Source organism: Myotis brandtii, unplaced genomic scaffold (genome assembly GCF_000412655.1).
Source record: "Myotis brandtii unplaced genomic scaffold, ASM41265v1 scaffold337, whole genome shotgun sequence".
NCBI classification, from domain to species: Eukaryota; Metazoa; Chordata; class Mammalia; order Chiroptera; family Vespertilionidae; genus Myotis; species Myotis brandtii.
In genome coordinates, this window is record NW_005362996.1 from 479832 (window position 1) to 502164 (window position 22333).

At 37.1% G+C, this 22333-nt stretch overlaps 1 protein-coding gene across 1 annotated transcript in view; it reads left to right on the forward strand.

Moving 5' to 3' along the window:
- The first annotated feature begins 1417 nt into the window (after positions 1-1417).
- Positions 1418-22333, forward strand: part of PZP (pregnancy-zone protein) — a 48520-nt gene continuing 27604 nt past the window's right edge. The window contains exons 1-15 of the mRNA XM_005871356.2: positions 1418-1601; positions 6277-6460; positions 7637-7796; positions 7933-7985; positions 10343-10363; positions 10645-10813; positions 11250-11334; positions 12892-13003; positions 13314-13428; positions 13758-13867; positions 14662-14823; positions 16078-16305; positions 16777-16840; positions 19804-19946; positions 20492-20641. Of these exons, the coding sequence (XP_005871418.1) occupies positions 1513-1601; positions 6277-6460; positions 7637-7796; positions 7933-7985; positions 10343-10363; positions 10645-10813; positions 11250-11334; positions 12892-13003; positions 13314-13428; positions 13758-13867; positions 14662-14823; positions 16078-16305; positions 16777-16840; positions 19804-19946; positions 20492-20641 (1845 nt within the window). The 5' untranslated portion in view covers positions 1418-1512. The remainder of the gene's footprint in view (positions 1602-6276; positions 6461-7636; positions 7797-7932; positions 7986-10342; positions 10364-10644; positions 10814-11249; positions 11335-12891; positions 13004-13313; positions 13429-13757; positions 13868-14661; positions 14824-16077; positions 16306-16776; positions 16841-19803; positions 19947-20491; positions 20642-22333) is intronic.

A 22333-nucleotide genomic window follows, 5' to 3' on the forward strand; every position in this document is an offset into this window, starting at 1 on the left:
GATCAATAGAATAAAATTGAGGGTTCATGGGTAAAACTTTTACTTTATCAAAATTTAAAAAGTTTGTGCATCAAAGAATACTATCAATAGAGAAAAACAAGCCACATAATGAGAGATTATTTGCAAACCATATATTTAATATATATCTAGCACATAGAACATATAAAAAGCTCTTACAACTCAACAATAAGGAAACAAACAACTGAATTAAAATATGGTGAACAAATTGGACAGAAACCTCTCTAAAGAAGATATACGAGCCCTAACCGGTTTGGCTCAGTGGATAGAGCGTCAGCCTGCGGACTGAAAGGTCCCAGGTTCGATTCTGGTCAAGGGCATGTACCTTGGTTGTGGGCACATCCCCAGTGGGGCGTGTGCAGGAGGCAGCTGATCGATAAAATAGAAGCCCCAAATATTACAGGTGGCAATGTAAAAAATCTGCAGCTTCTGGGGAAAACAGTTTAGCAGGTATTCAATATTTTAAACAAGAGTTCCCACGTGAGTCTGGCTGGCATGGATCAGTGGTTGAGCATTGACCTATGAACCAGGAGGTCATGGTTCGATTCCCGGTCAGGGCATGTGCCCAAGTTGCAGGCTCAATCCCCAGTGTGGGGCTGATTAATAATTCTTTCTCATCATTGATGTTTCTCCATCCCTCTCCTTTCCTCTCTGACATCAATAATAAAAATCTATTTTAAAAAAGTGTTCCCATGTGACCCAGCAATTCCACTCCTATTTCTGTACCCAAGAAAATTGAAAACGTATTCACACAAAAAGTTTTACGCAACTGTTCATAGCAGAAATTATTCATTATAACAAAAAAGTGAAAACAACTCAAATGTTTTATCAATTGATGAATAAACAAAATATGGTACATTCATACTATGAAATAATTGCCACCCATATAAAGAAATACTGATACATGCAACAACATAGGTGAACCTTAAAGATATAATGCTAAGTGAAAAAAAAGACACAAATAATTAGATAGTGATGGTGATTATATAACACTGTGAAAATATTAAAAATAACTTAGCTGTACACTTTAAAATGGTGACTTTTATGTTGTGTTAATTACATTTAAATAGAAAGTTGTTAAAAATTTCCAGCTATGGGAAAAGTTGTATTGTGTGGTGTATGTTTTTCAGATTCAATGTTATAAGTAAAGGGGAAAAAAACACTTCCTGCAGACCTATTCTACCACCATCCAGCTTTTTCTTTTACTTTTCTATTTCACACTATGAAAAGGAAAAAAAAAGGAAAAGAAAAAAGAACCAGGCATTTAAAAAAAACTACCCTCTTTTTTCCATTGGAAAACAAATAATCAGCCTTGATAGTAATGAGGCAATCACTGAGAGCAACCACCCTCTTTGGGAATCTGTGTCCAATTCTGAGATCTATTTGAGATCTTTGTAGTGGGCCTTGCAAAATAGCAGCCATATAAAGCCTGGTAAATTTGACCAGGCTGAAGACAGGAAGTTAGGCACAATACAGCCCTGAGATTTTTCCCTCATGATGGGGCAAGACAGACTTCCTCATTCAGGTTTCACACTATTTCTCCTTGTCCTGTTTTCTACCAATGCCTCAAACTCTGCAGAACCGTAAGTCTCAAAGTCTTTTCCTCAAGTCTGTTCTTTTAGTCTCTCTTTTATAGCTTTGCTTTGTCTTTCCTATTAAACACTACCTTTCCATTCCTTAAAATATCCTCTAATCATAACAGAGGAATCATAAATGGTTAATATATTTTTCCTTTTGTTTATTCTGTACTCTTAAAATAATATTCATCTACACAATGTCATCACTAGGAGGCATGTTTTCATTATAAACTAAAACCTGAGACTCCACAGACTCATTCTTTTGGATAGAAAGCATTAACTATAAAAATATTTAAAGTGTATAGTGGGTTGTAATTTAGCTCACATTGTAGATCACATGCATAGAGAAAATATAATTCCTTTATTTTTCAATAACTTATTGATTCTTCATCAAGAACCCTCAGTAAATGGTCAATGCAGGGGGAAAGTAATTTTAACGCTCTTCAGTTATAAAGTTGGTGAAATCCAAAAACTGTAAGTCTTCTCTTCCACTTCTCAGTTCCTCTCCAAGGCAGTGTCCAGAAGAATGTGATCGCTATTACTTACTGGTGGAGAAGACGGGGCAGGGCCCTTGGTCTCTGAGTTCTTTGTCTTCTTAGCCAATATCAATCTGGTTTATCCTTACCTGCTAACATTCATCATTTGAGTCTTTAGCCAACTAGTTTCTCTCAGTTTGGTCCCTTTATCAAGAAGTCCCAGAAGTTCTCTCTAGCTGACTCTGATTCACTTCAGCTCTTTCTTATCACGTAGAACTCCCAACTTTCGACATCATTCTGCCTCCTGTTCTACGGCTGTTGTTCCAACACAGTCTGTGCTGCAGGATCACCTTTTCTAGTAACCCATTGGAGGCCTCCGGCCTCACTGGCCTCAGCCAGCTGCCTTTACATTCCTTCTGGAGAGCTATGAAATCCTTGGGTCCAATAACAACATATAGGCAACTGAAGTGTCCTGGAAAGTTCAACTTCTAACCCTCCCTTGCCTACCCACACTGTACTCCTAGATAACTCTGATGTAGCTACATCCCAGATTGGTACAGAGCAGCCTCCAGAGCACCAAATGAGGAGAGAGATGAAGGGATCTTCTGCCCTGAGTGTTACTTTTATCCAACTAAGACAGTTGATCCTCTCCAGGCCAATGTACAGAAGTGAAAAATCAGAACTCTGACGAACTCAAGTTCCTACCTTCTTCAGGCTTCTTCAATGCATAATTTCCCAGTAACCAGTAGGGGTGTATTTCTCATTATTCTTCTACCTCATTTACAAAACTGTGGATGGTACCGTCATGCATTGCATTATTGCATTCTACTCAGAGAGCTTTTGGAAATATGTGAGGGCTGTTCCGTTTTCTGAGTACAGTCTAAATAGAAGAAGCAAGTGGCATTTATTGGGGTAGAAATGTTAAGCAATCTGTGTTTTCAGTCCAACACAACAGAGAACTATTCTGCCCATTGAAAACCATTACTTTATATCTTTCCCGCCATTTAACAAAGAACAAGCTTCACGGCCTAGTGGTCATAACAGAAGAGGTATTTTCTCCTCACTATATAGCGAAGTTCACCTTAACCATCCCTCATTAGCCCTAGATGTGATAAATAAGAGCTATTGCCTAGACAGATAGAGGTTACAGAGGGAAGATGAAAAAGATAAGGTTAAAAGAACAAATGGACATGGACAACAGTGTGGTGATGGCGGGGGCAGGGAGGTGGAGGTGGAAGAGGGTAGGGGGGTGGGGACACTAAAAAATGAAGTCACCAGTTTAATATGTGCAAAATTTAATCACCCCTACCAAGGCAAATATTTAAAATGCAAACATTCATGATTAAGTAATACATTATAATGTTTTATTTGCTCAGTACGAGTGAAATATCGGGGAAATTACTCAACTTTGATGGGTTCCATTTTCAATATTTGTTGAAGGAATGAATGCTAACCAAACCTTTGTGAAATAGTTGCTTGAAATATCAAATATGTATGGAATGAATTTTTTAAATTGTGATCTCAATTTGGCTAAAGATAAAAGTAGTATATGGAATAAAATTATAATAGACTGATGATATCTTTTCTATTAATATCAAAAAACTAAGAAGAAAAAGTAGATGTGGGTAAAAAATGATAATTTTTTATAGAGCCTATAATTAATACTGTACTGCATACCTAAAAATTGCTAAGAGAGTAGATCTTACATTGTGTTCCCATTATAATAATAATAACAATAATAATAATAATAATTGAAGAGGAGGGAAACCTTTGGAAATGATGTATATGTTTATAGCAAAGATTGTTCTGATGACTTCACAGTTATATACCTAACTACATACTAATGAAATAGTACATACTAAATATGTTCAGCTTTTTGTGTGTCAATCATACCTCAATAAAGTGTTTTTAAAATATAGAGAGAAAGTAAAGCCTTTGGAAATGATGGATTATAGTAGGCATGACTTTAGTCTTCAAGTCTTTTCTGTAAGCAGAGTCCAGAGAATAATATTACAATTCAATTTGGGGAGAAGGAGGAGATAAGATAATAGACCAATATATGGGTCACTCAGATAAAATTTGTTATCTTCTGCTTCCTAACCATAGTCTGGAGTTGCTAACAAATGATGAATTTAACTAGAAGTTTGGGGTAACTAATAAAATTTTCAGAGAAATATGTCAATCTGATCAGCCTAGAACAAGCATGTCAAACTGGCCCACAATGAATATTTTTACAGACCAGCCAATATAACAGTATGTAAAAAACATTTTAATAAAAATTTCATAACTTAATTTTTACAATATCCTGTTATACATAATTTTTAATAATGAACTACAATGTTTGCTAATGACTGATTACTATAATCGTGTTACATTCATTTCCCTTACGCACCTTATGCGCAGGCACACCATTTCTCTCCACTAATACTAGCAGCGAGTATTTTAGCAGCCGATTGCCACATCATTAGTCTTGTACTGACTTGTTTGGTATGAGCAACAGGAAATATTTTGCTTTTGGAGAACAAGAAAACTAGTTTATTTGCATTATGCTTATTAATTTGTGCAGTTATTCAGTATCTGGTAAGTTAATGTTCAAGAAAAAATGTTAATTTTTATTAAAATATTCTATTATTTTATGTTAACGATTACTCCTTTTTTTCAGCCCTTTGCATTCAGCATGTCTCTATCGAAATAAACCTACATTTCTATGAAAATTGAAGCTTTTGGTTTTTTTGTGGCACACATAAACTTAAACCTTGTTTATTTGGCCCATGTTAGCCTTTGAGTTTCACATGCTTGGCCTAGACGTTTGCCCCTAATTCGTTCTTTTGAATTGGATAGAAAGAGCTCAAGACACAATTTAGAATAGGAGAAAGATGTGTACAAATGGGCGCTGCCACTGCCTGCTCCCATATAGTTGTTTTTGATGCTACTGATGCAGTAAGCCTGGTGGAAGGCTATTACATCTTTTTTTTAAAGGCTATTACATCTTTAAAAGAGCAAATGTTCAGTAGATCAAAGACATCCAAATGCAAGAAAGGTATTAGCTGAGAAGTACCATCTGAATGACCCTGGGTAGTTTATTTAACTGCTTTGAGCCTCTCTGCTTTATAACAAAACATTAGCACTTATGCAATAAATAATTTGAGATTTTAATGATTTAAGAATGGCTCTAAAGATGTGTGGCACATAAATTTGCCAAGAAAAAATTTAAAACATATACAGAAAGATTGCTCCTCGGTGGAGACTTCAATTGACCTCCAGATTCAACAACTAATCTGTCTGTATTATTACCTATTCCCAGTCTCCCACCTATTGACTTTGTAAAGTAATAAAATTGTGTTTCCTATGTCAAATGCCCGTGGTATTTTTTTAAGGATAAATGCTCATGTTGGTGGTAGAAGGGAAAGGGCAATAAAACAATATAAAAATCATTCTAGCCGAACCGGTTTGGCTCAGTGGATAGAGCGTCGGCCTGCGGACTGAAGGGTCCCAGGTTCGATTCCGGTCAAGGGCATGTACCTTGGTTGCAGGCACATCCCTACTGGGGGGCGTGCAGGAGGCAGCTGATCGATCTCTCTCATTGATGTTTCTAACTCTCTATCCCTCTCCCTTCTTCTCTGTAAAAATTCAATAAAATATATTAAAAGAATAATAATAAAAATTAAAAAAATAAATAAAAATCATTCTGTATTTCTTAATTGCAATGGTACTCTATAAATAAATGACTTAAACCTACAAGCATGGAATCATTAAAATTTTGAGGATTTACATTTTTATGTATTATTTTATGTAATAGATATATGTTCCCTGAAGTTCTTTCAGTTGAATTTGTGTAAATTCAGTCATGGTGTTCATGCACAAGTGATGTTTACTTAGACAAATTTTAATGTGAACTGTTTTTATAAAGTGAGTAATCACCCACAATTTATTATATATGTGTACTTTTATGAGTCTATATTCAAGAATTTATATATTAAGGCTCTTTAAAACAAAGAATGCCTATAAAATTGAAATATCTTCAAAGTCAACTTATGAGGCACTACTGATGAGTAAAAGGTATCATTCTTATGCAAATAAGATGGAGGAGACAGTATAGAACTGATTGTAGTAATAAGTACATATTGTTATGGAAAACACAATGATGGTTGAAAATACTTGCTATCCTCTGGTTTTTCTCTGATTTAGCCTTCTTCCCTTCCCAGACAGTATATGGTGCTGGTCCCCTCTCTGCTCCACACTGGGACCCCTGAGAAAGGCTGCCTCCTTCTGAGCCACCTGAATGAGACAGTGACTGTCAGTGCTTCTTTGGAGTCTCCCAGGGAGAACAGGAGACTCTTCACTGACCTGGTGGCAGAGAAGGACTTATTCCGCTGTGTCTCCTTCACGGTGAGTACTAGCTGCCCGTCCCTATTTGATACATTATATCTCCATGGTAATGGAGAACTAGTGTTCAATCCCAAAAAATGACTTTCAAATGTTAGTGAGGATTTCAGAAAGAACCAAGGCGATGAATTCTTAGCTATTGAGGAACAAAGCATGAATTTTTTCACCAGGGTAAGAAAGAAATATTTTTCTACTTGCCAAAGTTCAATGTACTTCCTAAAAAATCTATACTAATAAAAGGGTAATATGCTAATTAGACCAGGTCAACTAGCCATCTTCCAGATGTCCAACTTCCTTCCAGACAAAGCCATGGTGGTGGGGGCCGAGGCAAAGACAGTTAGGGGCAAGATCAGGCTGGCAGGGGGTTAGGGGTGACCAGGCCAGAAGGAGAGGGCCATTGGGGGCAACCAGGGGAGGGCAGTTGGGGGTGACTAGGCCATCAGGGGAGGGCAGTTCAGGGCATTAGGCAGGCAGGCAGGTGGGTGGTTAGAAGCCAGTGGTCCTGGATTGCGAGAGGGATCCCAGATTGGAGAGGGTGCAGGCCAGGCTGAGGGACAACCCCCGTCCCCCCTGCACAAATTTCATGCACCAGGCCTCTAGTAAAAAATAAATGTATTAGCCATAGAAATTGTATGATTTATAGGTTCTTTCTAGCTTTGTTATATAACCACCTCTTTCAGGCCAGAGTTGGACAATGCCTAGAAACAGATTGTATAAATACCTCATAACAGGACAGCATGCAGCAGAATTTTTCTCTCGCAGTGGGATATTACGTGTCTTTGTCCTTGGAATATGTAAATGGTTCAAAGTACTCCAAGAAAATATCCAGTACCTCTGTGAGGATGCTCAACTTGGAATACTTAGCTCCTATAGTCTTCCATACTTTTTCAGAGATGCTTCTCTCCATTCCTTCAGAAAACATATACTCTGTTAAAAAGAGTACAGTTTAACAAATAGAGTTCCAGATGAGCTATATGGGAATTTGTGTCCCATTGATTGCTGTTCTTACTGATATAGTTTTCCTATATCTTATATTAATATCTTCACTCTTATACCTGGAGAAATATTCATACTTACCGCGCCCTTTATGAAGCTGAATGAGAGACAGAAAATAGTAATGGTTAAAGGAGTCAAAGGGAGAAGACTGTGCTCTTCCTCAGTGGTATCTTTGTTCTTTAGCTCCCAAGAATCTCATCCTCTTCAGAGGTGGCTTTCTTCACTGTCCACATAAAGGGACAAACACAAGACTTCAGGAAGAGGAGCAGAGTGCTGGTAAAGAACGATCAAAGTCTCATCTTTGTCCAGACAGACAAACCCATCTATAAACCAGGACAGACAGGTATGTAGGGAAATTCCACCTCCTCAACAGGTTTCCTGACAAAGTCACCATTATCTTGATCTCTTAGTCTTCTGTGTTATTACCTAAATTACTGGCTTTATCGTGTCTGAGACTTACCAGAAAATTTCTTTTTCAGTAAAATTCCGCATTGTCTCTGTGGATGAAAATTTTCACCCCTTAAATGAACTGGTAAGTATCTCAATATCTCTAGTTTGGGTGGGTGGTGGTTGGTGGGATGAGAGCACTCACCCAAGGTGGGATGGGAAAGTCCAGGAAAAGTGAAGTGAAAGCTATTCCTTTTGGAACCTAGATTCCAGCTTTACTACAAATCTAGAGTCTTATACAAGGCATAATTGAGGAGTAAGAGATAAGAAAGCTCTTTCTCCTACAACAGTAATAAACCAGTCTGGAAATAGTCAGCTACATTCATTGTTCTCAAAACACTACGTTAAGTATAATGAACAGGTACAATAAAAAGTTATGTATTATCCATACCCATACTCTGAAGGAATTCATAATTAATTAAAGCACCAAAGAGTTTCACTTCTTCTGAATATATGTATATATTATTTATATATATATATATAAAAGGCTAATATGTTAAGTGTCCTTCCCTCCATCCAACCAGTTGCTATGACATGCATTGACCATCAGGGGGCAGACGCTCAACACAGGAGCTGCTGAGCTGCAGTGACTTGGCAGGGGTGGTTCTTGGGTGATGCACCTCAAAACCAGAGAGGAGGGAGCCCGATTCCACCTTCGGCCATGGGTCATGTTGTTGCTGGGGCTCTGTCAGCCCGAATCTGGTTTACTTTACACTTGCATTTGCATTCCACACCCTTTATGACAGCAACTTTGCAGAGTGCCCTCTTGCACTCCGGGACCCCTCAAGGTTTCGGCCCGATTCCCACAGGCCAGGCCGGGGGACCCCACCTATCAGAGGGACCCTGCTCACTCCACAGACACCTTTCAAGCCATGACACTACCCCAGGTGCGACCAGCTGGTGAGGGACCGTGGGAGATTGGCTCCAGGCCATGTCCAGCCCGTCTTGCCCAGTCCCACCTCGCTGGCCACCTTCTAATTAATTTCCTTTCATGTGCATAAATCTGTGCACTGGGTCACTAGTAAAATATATAATTTTATTATATATGATAACATATTTTATAATTTTTATACATACATCATATACTATTCATTATATATAAAGTCTTCATTTATGTTTATTGTGTGTCCCTTCCTTCAAGTAGCTTTCAATATGAAGGCAAAGAAACAAGGCTATTTTTAAAAGGTAGATATTAGACAATCTTGAAATTAAAAGAAGTATTCTTGTTTTATTTTAACCAAATAATTCTGGGAATTTTCTTCCTGTTAAGTCTAAATCATAATGACATATAACTTTATTAACATCAATTTTTAATTTATGTAAGTAAATAATATAGTCATAGTCTTCACTAGGAGGATTTTAGTGCTTAAATAATATTGGTGAATAATATTAATCTTATATAATAAGAGAGGGGTATGCTAATTAGCCCAGATATGCTAATTAGTCATGACCAGATATGCTAATTAGTCATGACCAGTATGCAAATTGACCATCACTCCAACAAATAAGAGGGATATGCTAATTAGCCCTGATATGCTAATTAGTCATGGCCAGTATGCAAATTGACGATCACTCAAACACACAAGATGGCCACCCCCATGTGGCCACAAGATGGCTGGCAGGGAAGGGCAATAGGGGGGGACCAGGTCTACAAGGGAGGGCAGTTGGGGGCAACCAGGCCTGCAGGGGAGGGTGGTTTAGGGGGGACCAGGCCTGCAGGAGAGGGCAGTTAGGGGTGACTGGGCTATCAGAGGAGGGCAGTTGGGAGTGACCAGGCCTGCATGGGAGGGCAGTTTTGGGTGACAAGGCCTGCAGGGTAGGGCCATTGTGGGGGCCAGGCTGGCAGGGGAGGGCAGTTGGGGGGGCCAGGCCAGCAGGGGAGGGCAGTTAGGGGTGACTGTGTGGCAGGGGAGGTCAATTGGGGGTGACCAGGCTGGCAGGGGAGGGCAGTTGAGGGTGATCAGGCCAGCAGGGGAACAGATAGGCGTCGATCAGGCTGGCAGGGGAACGGTTATTGGGTGATCAGGATGGCAGGTAGAAGTGGTTAGGGGCAAGCGGTTAGGAGCCAGCTGTCCTGGATTGTGAGAGGGATGTCCCAGATTGGAGAGAGTGCAGGCTGGGCTGAGGTTCACCCCCGCCCCTAGTGCACAAATTTTGTGCACCAGGCCTCTAGTAACTTAATAAATATTAATAAATATCATTCAACAATAATATTTTTCAAAGAAATGACAACATGATGATTTTTGTAGAAATATGTTATGCTTTTCTTAGAACTATTTACTGATTTTTCTAAGCAATTCCACTTCTTTTATGTTTCTAGTTAGATTTTGATATATCTTACTACAAACATTCTTTTTCCTTAGTAAGTTGTTTAAGCATAAATCTGAAATCATAGCCTTGGTGAAATTCTAATCACATCTCTTCTTTCATTTTTTCATATAGATTCCACTGGTATACCTTGAGGTAAGCATCAGAAATAATATCTTATAAGGAAGTCAGTGCATTTAAGGAAGAGGAAATTCTGATACTATTCCAGACAAATGAACTGTTGTTAAAAAAAAAAAGAAAAAACAACTTTTAGATCTAAATTTTCCTATTCTCAGATGTCAGGTTTATTGTGGTTCACCTTTCTTCTGTGTTTGTCTTTCCTGAAGGTAATGCCAATTACTACCCTGAAAGTCATGTGTTTTGTCAAGGGCTATCATGACTAAATAATTATTCCCATGCTCCTTTCTTACCTCTAGAACCCAAAAAGGAATCGAATTGGACAATGGCAGAATCTCAAGTTAGAAAGTGGCCTCAAACAGTTAGCCTTTCCCCTCTCATCAGAGCTGATTCAGGGCTCCTACAAGGTGGTGGTAGAGAAGGAATCAGGCGGAAATATACAGCACCCCTTCACCGTGGAGGAATTTGGTATGGATTATGAAAAATGAAAGGATCATAACTGTTCGGTTCATAGTGTGAATTCACTTAGATTTTTTTATTTTCCCACAGGTATGTTAAACTTGGAGTAGAGTCAGCTATATCTTTTTCTAAGGCCATCATTATTCTGTGAACACAGAAGTTTATAAGAGCTTGGTGATTTATAGTAGCAAGTTATACTTTATCAAGTATCAAAATGTTTAATTCAGTGGAACATCATCATTTGTTAACATCACTGAGATCTGTTGTGGTCACAAAGTCAGATTTTTGCATGAATTATTAAACCTAATCATCTTGAAGTTGATAGATGGAAAAATGAACGTTACTTTTCAGGTTATTTTTGTGGAAAAAATTATAGGCATGAAAATATTTGTATTTCCATTAATTATTTACCAACTTCCCTCTTTCTATTTATCTCTATCAACAGTGGTTCCCAAGTTTGAGGTCAAAGTTCAAGTCCCAAAGATAATCAGTATCCTGGATGAAAAAGTGGACATATCAGTATGTGGAATGTGAGTTAAGTTGTTTTTGTCTAAAATTTCATATTTTGCCTCAATTTTGAGTGATTATTTAGCTAGTACACAATTATAAATTAATTTTACTTGGCACTTTTAAAAGTTTATCTCAGTGACCTCTCTTTATTTATATTATTAAATATTTCAAATGCACCAAAGAGTGTAGAAATTTCTTAAATGCACCAAAGAATGTAGACACAATCATGATTTAATAAATAATAAACATGTTTGCTGATTTTTTTTTCTTTAACATTTCAGGATAAATTACAGAAATCATGACATTTTCACGCAGCTACAACAGTATAGACCTTTAAAAATTAGTGACATTTTTCTATGCAATAATGATGACATAGTCACATTTAATAAAATAAAAAGTGATTATTCAATACTAATTTTGAGTTTACACTCAAGTATCCTTGATTTTCCTAAAAATTCTCAGATTTTCCTAAAAATGTCTTTATACATTGCTTTTAGTTATTATGACTCATGTGTACTTTCTTTTTTTACCAACTCTCTACCATGAAAATTTTTGATTGAATATAAAAGTTGTCAGAATAGTAAAATATAACCACTTGTGACCGTCACCTATTATAAACACTATAAAATTTTGCCAATTTTGTTTCATTGATTCCTTCCCCTATAGTTTTTTTCCTAATATTTTTAAACAAGCCATGGGAAATCTATAAATAGCTCAAAGTTTTAAAAACCTAGACCCTCCTTTTGTCCCATGGTGTTAGCTTATGGAAAACAATAGGTCAATTGGCCTATAAATGTCCCACTTGTTGCATTTGCCTTTTTGGTCCTTCATGGTACATTGATTAATTAATTTACTCTCTCCTTCGGCCAGTTTTAAGAGAATATTTTGAGTGCTTTGCATAGATCCTCTTGGTGCAGTAAAGGAACAAATTTTTAAACACTGAAATAATCTCTCTCCATTTATAATTTTTTGAGGAATTTTCATACAGTTTTTCATAGTGGTTGCTCTGATTATATTTTTTACTTGAAGTTATATTGCAGGCATTTGCAAATAGAAAAGCAAAACTAGTGACCCCCCAAAAAACTTATCAATTATTCCATTTGTATTTAAAATATAGAGAAATAGTTAAGTATAGAGTGCACACATGAAAAACTTTATATGCCCCATGAATCGTTTTTTTAGGCTTTCTATCTCTCTTATCTATCTATCTATCTATCTATCTATCTATCTATCTATCTATTATCTATCTATCTATCTCTGTGTGTGTTGTGTTTGCTTATTACTTATTTTATTCTATTCATCACAGATTTTTTAAATTTGTTATAAAGAGCAAGATTTGATTTTATGACAAAATAAAAAGAATAATAAAAATGAAAACATAAAAATATCCCAAGGCAATTTGGCTGTGCATTGAAGTAAAGTTTCAAATGCCTTACTGAGTAATATCTTTATAGAGACATTTTCCAGACATGTTCCTACTTGATGAGTTGTTATTAGAAAATAATTACTCTGTGCAGGGCTGTTAGTGAAAATGTAGATACCTTTCTTCAGTTCCTGATTTATTTCTTATGTGACAGATACACCTATGGGAAACCTGTGCCAGGACGTGCAACCGTGCGCATGTGCCGAAAATTATTTCATTCTTATTATTGTCCAAAGAAAGAGTTCTGTGAGGAATTCAGTCACCAGGTTAGTATACAGTGTTTTCTCTCTGTGTACTATTGTTGACAACCATTGAGCTACCCCATTTTACTAACGGGCATCAGAATAAGCTGATCTTCAAATATTCACCACCAAAGATGAAATCCCTATTAATAGTCAACAAAATTCTCATTTTGATGACCAATCATAGAGATTGTAAATTAAATATGAATATTAAATTCCTAAAGGTTGATTAACATGTTTAACCCAAAAAATTCTTGATACCAAAAAGGAAATAGTAGATTTAGTGACTATTGGTCTGAATCTGTGTGACATTTATCAATTTTTGTATTCGCAGCTCAACAGCAATGGCTGCATCACCCAACAAGTAAACACAAACTTGTTCCAACTTAAGAATGCGGGTTATGAAATGGAACTTACAGTGGAAGCCAAGATTAGAGAAGAGGGAACAGGTTTGAGTATTAACTTAATTTGGGAGGTAAAGCAATAAATATTGATTTGTTTCCCGTAACAAAATAAAAGTCATAACAAATGTAGGAAATGAATTTTTTAAATATATTTTTATTGATTTCAGAGAGGGAGAGAGAGATAGAAACATCAACGATGAAAGAGAATCATTGATTGGCTGCCTCCTGCATGCCCCCTACTAGGGATCGAATCCACAACCTGGGCACGTGCCCTTGACTGGAATTGAACCTGGGACCTTTCAGTTCACAGGCCGACACTCTATCCACTGAGCCAAACCAGCTAGTACTTACTCTTTCCTACCTATATTTTTCAGACCTAGAGTTCACTGGAAGTGGGACCAGTAAAATCACAACCATTGCAACCAGAGTCGAGTTTGTGAAAGTGGATTCACACTTTCGACGAGGAATACCCTTCTTTGGTCAGGTAGAGTGTATTGCAATTTAGAGGTAAATGAAGTGTCCAGTTGTTCCTAGGCCAAGGGCACACTGATGTAATTCAAACCTAGTTAGTATTAGCAAATAATTAATATGACCCAAGTCATTGAACAAAACCAAAGTAGATAGTTTCCTTTGTAATATCACTGATAAAATACATGAACATACACTACAGTATTAAGAGAATCAGAGGTACTGTTTCTTTTTTGAATATGTAACTAATAAAGATGTTTAATGTAATATAAGTTAGTTATTACATCAAGCCCCTTATCCCACCCATTTTACAATAAATAAATATATTTTTGCCATTATCCAGCCAGCAGTTTCTCACAAATGACTCTCAATTTATGGCTGTCAATTTCTTGTTCTGTTTGAAATAAGTGAATAAATTATTTTATTTTTAAATATTGGAATTATAATAGTGTGCAGTTTATGACTATTATTATTGTATAATTTTCATATTTCAGGTACATACTTTAAGATAATACAATAAATAAATAATATTGATTTTATTCATATTTACAATCAATTTTAGCAGTTTTATACTTACTGAATTTTTCTAAAAAAAAAAACACACACATTCTTGTGCAGATTTGTTTCAGAAAATGAAAATTAAGATGAGGATCCAAATGCAAAGAAACAGTTTTGTAATCAATATGAAAGAGTTGTTTCTTATTCTTTGGTTTTTGTTTTTAAGTCACGGGAGCAAAGCAGTCTGTTCCCATGAGTTCTACCTTCTCTCAGTATTCTCCACATAACTTAACAATTATTTTTCTTCTGTAGGTGCTCCTGGTAGATGGAAAAAATGTGCCCATTCCCAATAAACTCGTTTTCATCTCCGCATTTGAAGCCGATTATTTTTTCAATACAACTACCAATGAGCAGGGTCTTGCACAGTTTTCAATCGATACTACCAATATGTTGACTAACTACCTTTTTGTTACAGTAAGTGTGAAAGAAAACAAAACCTGAGAACAAAGAGAACCTTAGCAAAACAGTCATTTATTCAGAAGTGAAGAAGGACACAGGCTGTATTTAAGAGAGAGAAATAAGAAGCTGTGCAATTTGGGAATAAACTTGGGTATATAAAACTGTCATTGGAAATAATAAAGACATTAGAAAAGATACTGTAGAAGTCCCTGAGAATTATTTTTAAGGAAGGGGTAAGAGAAGGGGGGGATGGGAGACATCTATAATACTGTCAACAATAAAATAAAAAATTTTAAATTGTTCTTAAAATTTAAGTATTATCTAAATATCTCATTGGATTTTTTTCCTCAACAATATCAGTTCTTCAATGGGGGATTCATGTAATTTGTTTTTCCATGTCTACTTAGATATTTTTAAAATGATCAGAACCCCCCACATACACACACACACACACATTTATATATTGCCTAATAAAGAGGATAAAAAAAATCTTTAAATTGTTCTTAAAATCTATGTATTATCTAAATATCTCATTGGATTTTTTTCCTCAACAATATCAGTTCTTCAATGGGGGATTCATGTAATTTGTTTTTCTATGTCTACTTAGATATTTTTAAAATGATCAGAACCCCCCACATACACACACACACACACATTTATATATTGCCTAATAAAGAGGATAAAAAAAATCTATAAAGCCCTGGCTAGGTAGCTCTCTTGGTTAGAGCATCATTCTGATACACCAAGGTCGTGGAGTTCAATCTCCAGTCAGGGCACATACAAGAATCAATCAATGAATGCATAAAAAAAGTGGAACAAATAATCTCTCTCACCCTCTCTCTCAATAATCACAGGAGGCATAGATGCTAATTTTCTGAGGATTATTTATTTTGACACCCCTGGGTAATAAGAGATTTTGTTAATATATATAATGTGATTTTAATTAAACCAACTTAAAAGAGACTCCTATTAAAGATTTTTAGCTTTTTAACTGGACCATTATTGTTCCCCTGGCTCTGAGCTGCACAAGAGTCAAATGAGTAATGAGTTGGCAGAATCAGGACAAAGGAGATAAATATGTAGATTATTTTCTTTTAATCTGTGCAAATTAAGAGATTGACAATATGTTTAGTTGGCAGTCAGCAAGAACAAGAGAAATGCAAAATATACTTTAGAGTAGAAGACACAAAATTGTAACTTCATTTTGGTGGGAAGCTAAAGTGAAGACCTTCAAGACAATATTGATTCTTTGTTCTTCTGTTTTATCAGGCCTACCATGAGAAAGGTGACATGTGTTATAGGATTGCGTTTCTACAAGAAGAACACCGGGCTGCTCAGCACACTGCAAGACATGTTTTCTCCTTAAGTGGAAGTTTCATTGACCTGGAGCCTGTGGTTGGTACCCTGCCCTGTGACCAAACACAGACTATCAGGGCACACTATATACTCAAGGTGCCGGCCCCTGGGGAACTGAAGGAGTTCATTTTCTATTACCTGGTAAGAGTAAAGCCACAGATATATTTGGAGTTTATCAGTAGACAGAGTGGTGAATGGGGCCAGGAATGTAAAAAGTATTTGTGCACTACTATCTTGCTTTCTCATCAAGGTTCCCTTGATTCTTGATTTTCAGGAGGTTGATTCTCTCTAGCAGAGACTCAACAATCAAAAGTCAGTTATGTGGCCCAGCCAGTGTGGCTCAGTGGTTGAGCATCGACCTATGAACCAGGAGGTCATGGTTCAATTCCTGGTCACAGCACATGCCAGGGTTGCAAGCTCAATCCCCAGAGGGGGACATGTAGGAGTCAGCTGATTAATGATTCTCTCTCATCATTGATGTTTCCATCTCTCTCTCCCTCTCCCTTCCTCTCTGAAACTGATTTTTTAAAAAAAAAAAAATATGTTATGTGGAGAATAAGTGTTGAAAACAGTGTCAGAAAAGTTCTTTTCTCTGCTGATTTTTCATTTCAGATCATGGCTAAGGGAGGCATCGTCAGATCAGGAACACATGCTCTGCCTGTAGAGCCAGGAGACAGTGAGTATCTTCCAATCAGTCTCCCCGTTTCCTTGCCAACACATCCACCCTTACTCAGTGACAGTTCACAAATGGGGAAATCATTCCCATTATCCCTTTACACTAAGAAAGGGGACAAAAGCCCTAATGGGTTTGGCTTAGTGGATAGAGCCTCAGCCTGCGGACCAAAGTGTCCCAGGTTTGATTACGGTCAAGGGCACGTGCCTTGGTTTTGCAGGCTCCCTCCAGGCCCAGGCTCTGGTTGGGATGTGTGCAAGAAGCAACCAATCGATGTGCTTCTCTCACATCGATGTTTCTCTCTGTCTTACCCTCTCTCTAAAAATCAATGGAAAATATCCTCAGGTGAGGATTAAAAAATAACTTGGAAAAAAAAAGGGGACAAAAGAGAAAATTAAGATCCTCCTCGTAACTCTTTGGCATTTTTTGATCTAACAACAGTCAACAGATAAATTTGCTTGCGTGCTATATGTGAGGCACTCTGGTAAGGCACGCTTTTTTTTCATGTTAGTCTTTTCTGTCTGACATTAAAATAAAAACTTTTTAAAAATCTAAGCTTTCTTCTATTTTTAAAAAAATATATTTTATTGATTTTTTACAGAGAGGAAGGGAGAGGGATAGAGAGTTCGAAACATCGATGAGAGAGAAACATCAATCAGCTGCCTCCTGCACACCCCCTACTGGGGATGTGCCCGCAACCAAGGTACATGCCCTTGACTGGAATCGAACCTGGGACCCTTCAGTCCGCAGGCCAATGCTCTATCCACTGAGCCAAACCAGTTAGGGCGCTTTCTTCTATTTTTAACCCTAACAACAAATGTACATTGACCATCTTTAATCTTAGAATTGCAAAGAAGAAGAGAGTTAAGTATCATGGAGGGGGACGTTATCTTTTGTGCAGTCTCTGAGCTAGGCTCTTTATGAGGATGCATATTGTGCTGTGGGCATGAAATTGAGTACTTCACCCATGAACTTGAGTGCACTTCATGAATAAGTTAGAAGAAAGGAAACCAGTATTATTTTCTATTCCAATTAAATCTATATCAAGTTTTAAATCACTGAAACAAGAACCCATGAACATTCCTGTAATTAATCTAAACAAAGGCAAGTATTTCACCAAACTCCACACAACCCCAGTGCTAAACTTAACAATGCTTAGGATTTGTTCCAAGTCTATGATTTTTCTTTACTTTTATGGTTCCTTTCCTTACCAGGCTGTTTTTAATATCAAAACAATATTCAAGAAGGTTTAATTTAAAATAAGCTATTAATCAGCACTTTCAATAATTGTTTGAAATAAACATTAAAGAACGCTGCAGTTTTGAATATCATTTTCCACAATATTTATGTAGAGATCGATACAGCGATCTGGACCCTATTGCTTGCAAGGTTCCCCTTCACTCCATCTTGTTGCCTGTTTTTCTACTTTCTTTTAACAATGAAACATGTAACGCACTTACAGAAAGAGGTGTGTCTAAAAACACTATTTATCTAATTTTTTCTGATATTTTAATTTGTGCATAATTCATAAAAGAAATAATCTCTGACTTGTAATATAAAGAAAACTCCATTAATTATTTACTTAATGAACACATCAAAAAAATGTATTGAAAGTGACTGAAGCAATAACTGAAAGTATTTCTCTATATAAGTAGTTAAATCACAATTATTTAGAATAAAACTGTTTTAATCACACATCATAATTACATTATTAATTGCCAATTTGTTCTCCACTAAAGAGCTACTGAGAACTCTTTACTGTGTTAGATTAAGAAAAAAACACCAAAAACTTGTTTCACAGTTTGTCTAATTCAACCTTTTGAATTACTTAAGTTTAGCTTACTTATATAATTCTTTTTTATATGCTATTTTGCATAGTGTTTTAATATCAGGATACAAATTATTAATTTCAGAACTATTTCAAAATCTGTTTGAAATTCAGAATTTAGGTTTTTAATAATGAAGCCTTCACAATTTTCATTACTAAAAGGTTACTTTACTTCCAAAGCTTTCTTTCTCTGCCAAAACATTACAAAAAGGTTATTCTTCTTCCAAAGTTTCCTCTGCCAAAACATTACTAAGAGGTTATTTTTCCCTCCAAAACTTTCTCTGCCAAAAAAAAGAGAAAGTTATGTACCATAACTTCTCGTTCCATGTTTATAATATTTCAATCTATTCTTACCTTGTATGGTTAGCTCAAGATAGCAAATACAAGGGTTGAAATTTCCCTCTTTTTAGAGGGGAACTTACTCTTTTTAGAATTATAAGCTGAAACTTGATCTCTCCAATGATACAAAAACATGAATGCCATAGTACTGCCTTTCTGGTCCCCAAGAAGTTGGGGAAAGGGGAAATAGAGCAGTTGTTAAATAGGAATAGAGTTTCAATTTGCAAGATGAAAAAGATCTGGAGATCTGTTTCATAGCAATGTGAATGTACTTAGCACCACTAAAGCATTCTTTAAAAATGATTAAATTTTGTTGTCTTCTCGTCACAACAACAACAAAAAAAAAGGCATATATTTGAAAAAATTTTAAACTCTATGATTATATCTTATAAATTACAGCTCTATCTTTAAATGGAAAATCATCTCTTGTCTGAAATCTAAAAGAAATGGTTGCTATTCATCACGAAATAAATTTCTTATTCTTAATTTTTAAATGAGTCCATCAGGCTTTAATTAAATGTGTATATATCAGCAGAATACTTTTGAGCAGATTTAAGTTTGTTTAGGCATAAATAAGGTATAAAATCAGGTAAAGGTAAGCGTGAATATAAGGAACTTGAACTTATTCTACAATGGAAGTGGTGAAGGGAGACATTAGCCTATTAATTTTTACCCCTTCACTAGAATGGCATGAAAGAGGTTAAGCCATTGAACGCATAGGCACAGTTCTAAGTTGGATAAGACCTAGTAACAGCGTCCTGACCTATGACCATTTTGTCTCATTCTCTCCATGCCCCAGTGAAAGGCAGCTTTTCCTTAGCCTTCCCTGTGAAGTCAGACATTGCTCCCATTGCACGATTGTTCATCTTTACCATTTTCCCAAATGGAGAAGTTATTGGAGATTCACAGAGTTTTGAGATTGAAAACTGTCTAGTCAACAAGGTGAGTGTCTTTAGCAAAAAAATCACAAGAACAGAAATAAATGGTATCGTAGGTACTGCCTATTTAACCTCAGAGAGGGGAAAAAATGAATCCAGAAAAGTAAAATGAGTTGTCCAAAAGTTTCCAGGCAGCTAGCACAATAATTTTCCAAGTCCACAAAATTGCTTCCACATAAAACATAATTTAACTTTGTACCCATGGTGCCCAATTCCACTGATTCAATTGTGTGAGGTATGTAAGATGCTGTGACTCAAACGTTTCAAAAACGTGAAGAGCAAATAGAAAACTGTATTATGAATCAGAGGTAATGATGCGCCTCTACTAGTAAAATTCAAGCAAGGCATCTATTCCTTATGACCCTGCGTTGCCTCCTTAGGGCAACACAGCATTTCAACAGCAAAGGCAAGATGATAAAAGAGGTTCCTTCCTGTCTGATGCTTCCCAGCGTAGTCATTACAGCTGAATGTCAGGATGACGCAGAAATGTGGTCACTGCAGGATGACACAAGCAGAAGTGCGGGATGACTGTTCCTTCATGTCTCGCAGGTGGATTTGAGCTTCAACCCAGCAGTAAGTCTTCCAGCCTCGCAGGCCCACCTGCGAGTCACAGCTTCTCCTCAGTCGCTCTGTGCCCTCCGCGCAGTGGACCAAAGCGTGCACCTCCTGAGGCCTGAGGCAGAGCTCTCCCCGTCCTCGGTGAGTTCCCTCAGCGTCAGGGATTAGAAAGGGCTGCATGAGGTGCTCAGAGCAAAGAGAAGGCCCTGTTGAGAGTAAAATGCAAGAATATAATAAAAATATTTACCATTAGTCTAATATTATATAGTATCTCAAGCTCTCCCACACATTTTCTCATTTACTCTTTCCAGCATCCCACAGAGTGAGCAACAGCCCTATTTTATGATGTAAAAACTAAGGTTTGTAGCCCTTGCCGGTATGGCTCAGTGGATAGAGCATGGGCCTGCAGACTGAAGGACCCCGGGTTTGATTCCTGTGAAGGGCACATGCCCAGGTTGGAGGCTCAGGCCCCAGTAGGAGGCCTTCAGGAAGCTGCCAATCAATGATTCTCTCTCATTGACATTTCTATTTCTCTCTCCCTCCCCCTTCCTCTCTGAAATCAATAAAAATATGTACTTTTAAAAAAGAATGTTTTTTAAAAAGCACTGAGGTTTGTAACAGTTGAGACTTGTGCCAGCTTACCCAGAAGTGACATGGCTGAAGACGTCATTCTGAAACTGCCCACAAACTGCAATTTCCTCCTAGACATAACTTCCATTCCTATAAAGAATCAAACTTAAACCTGTTAACTCATGATTTACAATAATCTTAATGAAAGCTAACTTTTGTTAAGATTTAATACTTATATAGGTCATGCCAAAAAAAAGAAAATAAATTAATAAATTGCTTAAGTAAAATCATTGTTGGCCAAAAATAAAACAAATTAAATCATTTTTGGTCACTGGAGTAATTAATTTTATAAAATTAATACAAGCATGTCACGAAACTTTCAATGGATCTAACAGTGTATGTCTCTAGAGTACTTGGGGTCTGTAAAAGCAGTAATAAATGATTCACAAATTATTTTCAATTAAAAAAGAACACGACCTATCACACCATTGTCAGGAATGATGATTCACAGACTAAAATTTTAAGTCTCTCCTTGTTTCTAGAATTGTATAATTCATGGTGGTAATATTTGGAGTGTCATGCTGATTTATTGCTGTTATCGTCAGCAGCAACAGCACACGGTGTACTGGGTCTGTTGTAGGAGCTAGGGAAATACCAGTAAACATATCACAATCCTTGTCCTTATAGAGCAGTGACTTGAGAGAGACTATAATAAAAAGTTTACATGGCTCAGAAAAATAAAAGGTGAAATACTGGTTAATAATTGGTATTAGGAGAAAATATTTTCAAACAGGGTTTTTTAAGAGAAATCTATCAGCAAAAAGGGAAAATTCAGAGGCTACTTTTCTAACCTATATGTAGAACTACATTACTCATATTTTGAATTTTTCAGTATAAGTCAATTAAATTATATGTTACTAGAGGCCCAGTGCACAAAAATTTGTGCACTCGGGGGTGGGAGGTCCCTCAGCCCGGCCTGTGCCCTCTATCAATCTGGGACCCCTCCGAGGATGTCCACCTGCTGGCTTAGGCCGGCTCCCTGGGGGATCAGGCCCAAGCTGGCAGTCAGACATCCCTCTGGCAGCCCGGCAGCCCTCCCGGGATGTCCACTTGCCAGCGGGAAGTAGGCCTACACTGCAGTCGGACATCCTTAGTGCTGCTGAGGAGGCGGGAGAGGCTCCCACCACCACCGCTGTACTGGCAGCCATCAGCCTGGCTCGTGGCTGAGCAGAGCTCCCCCTGTGGGAGCGCACTGACCACCAG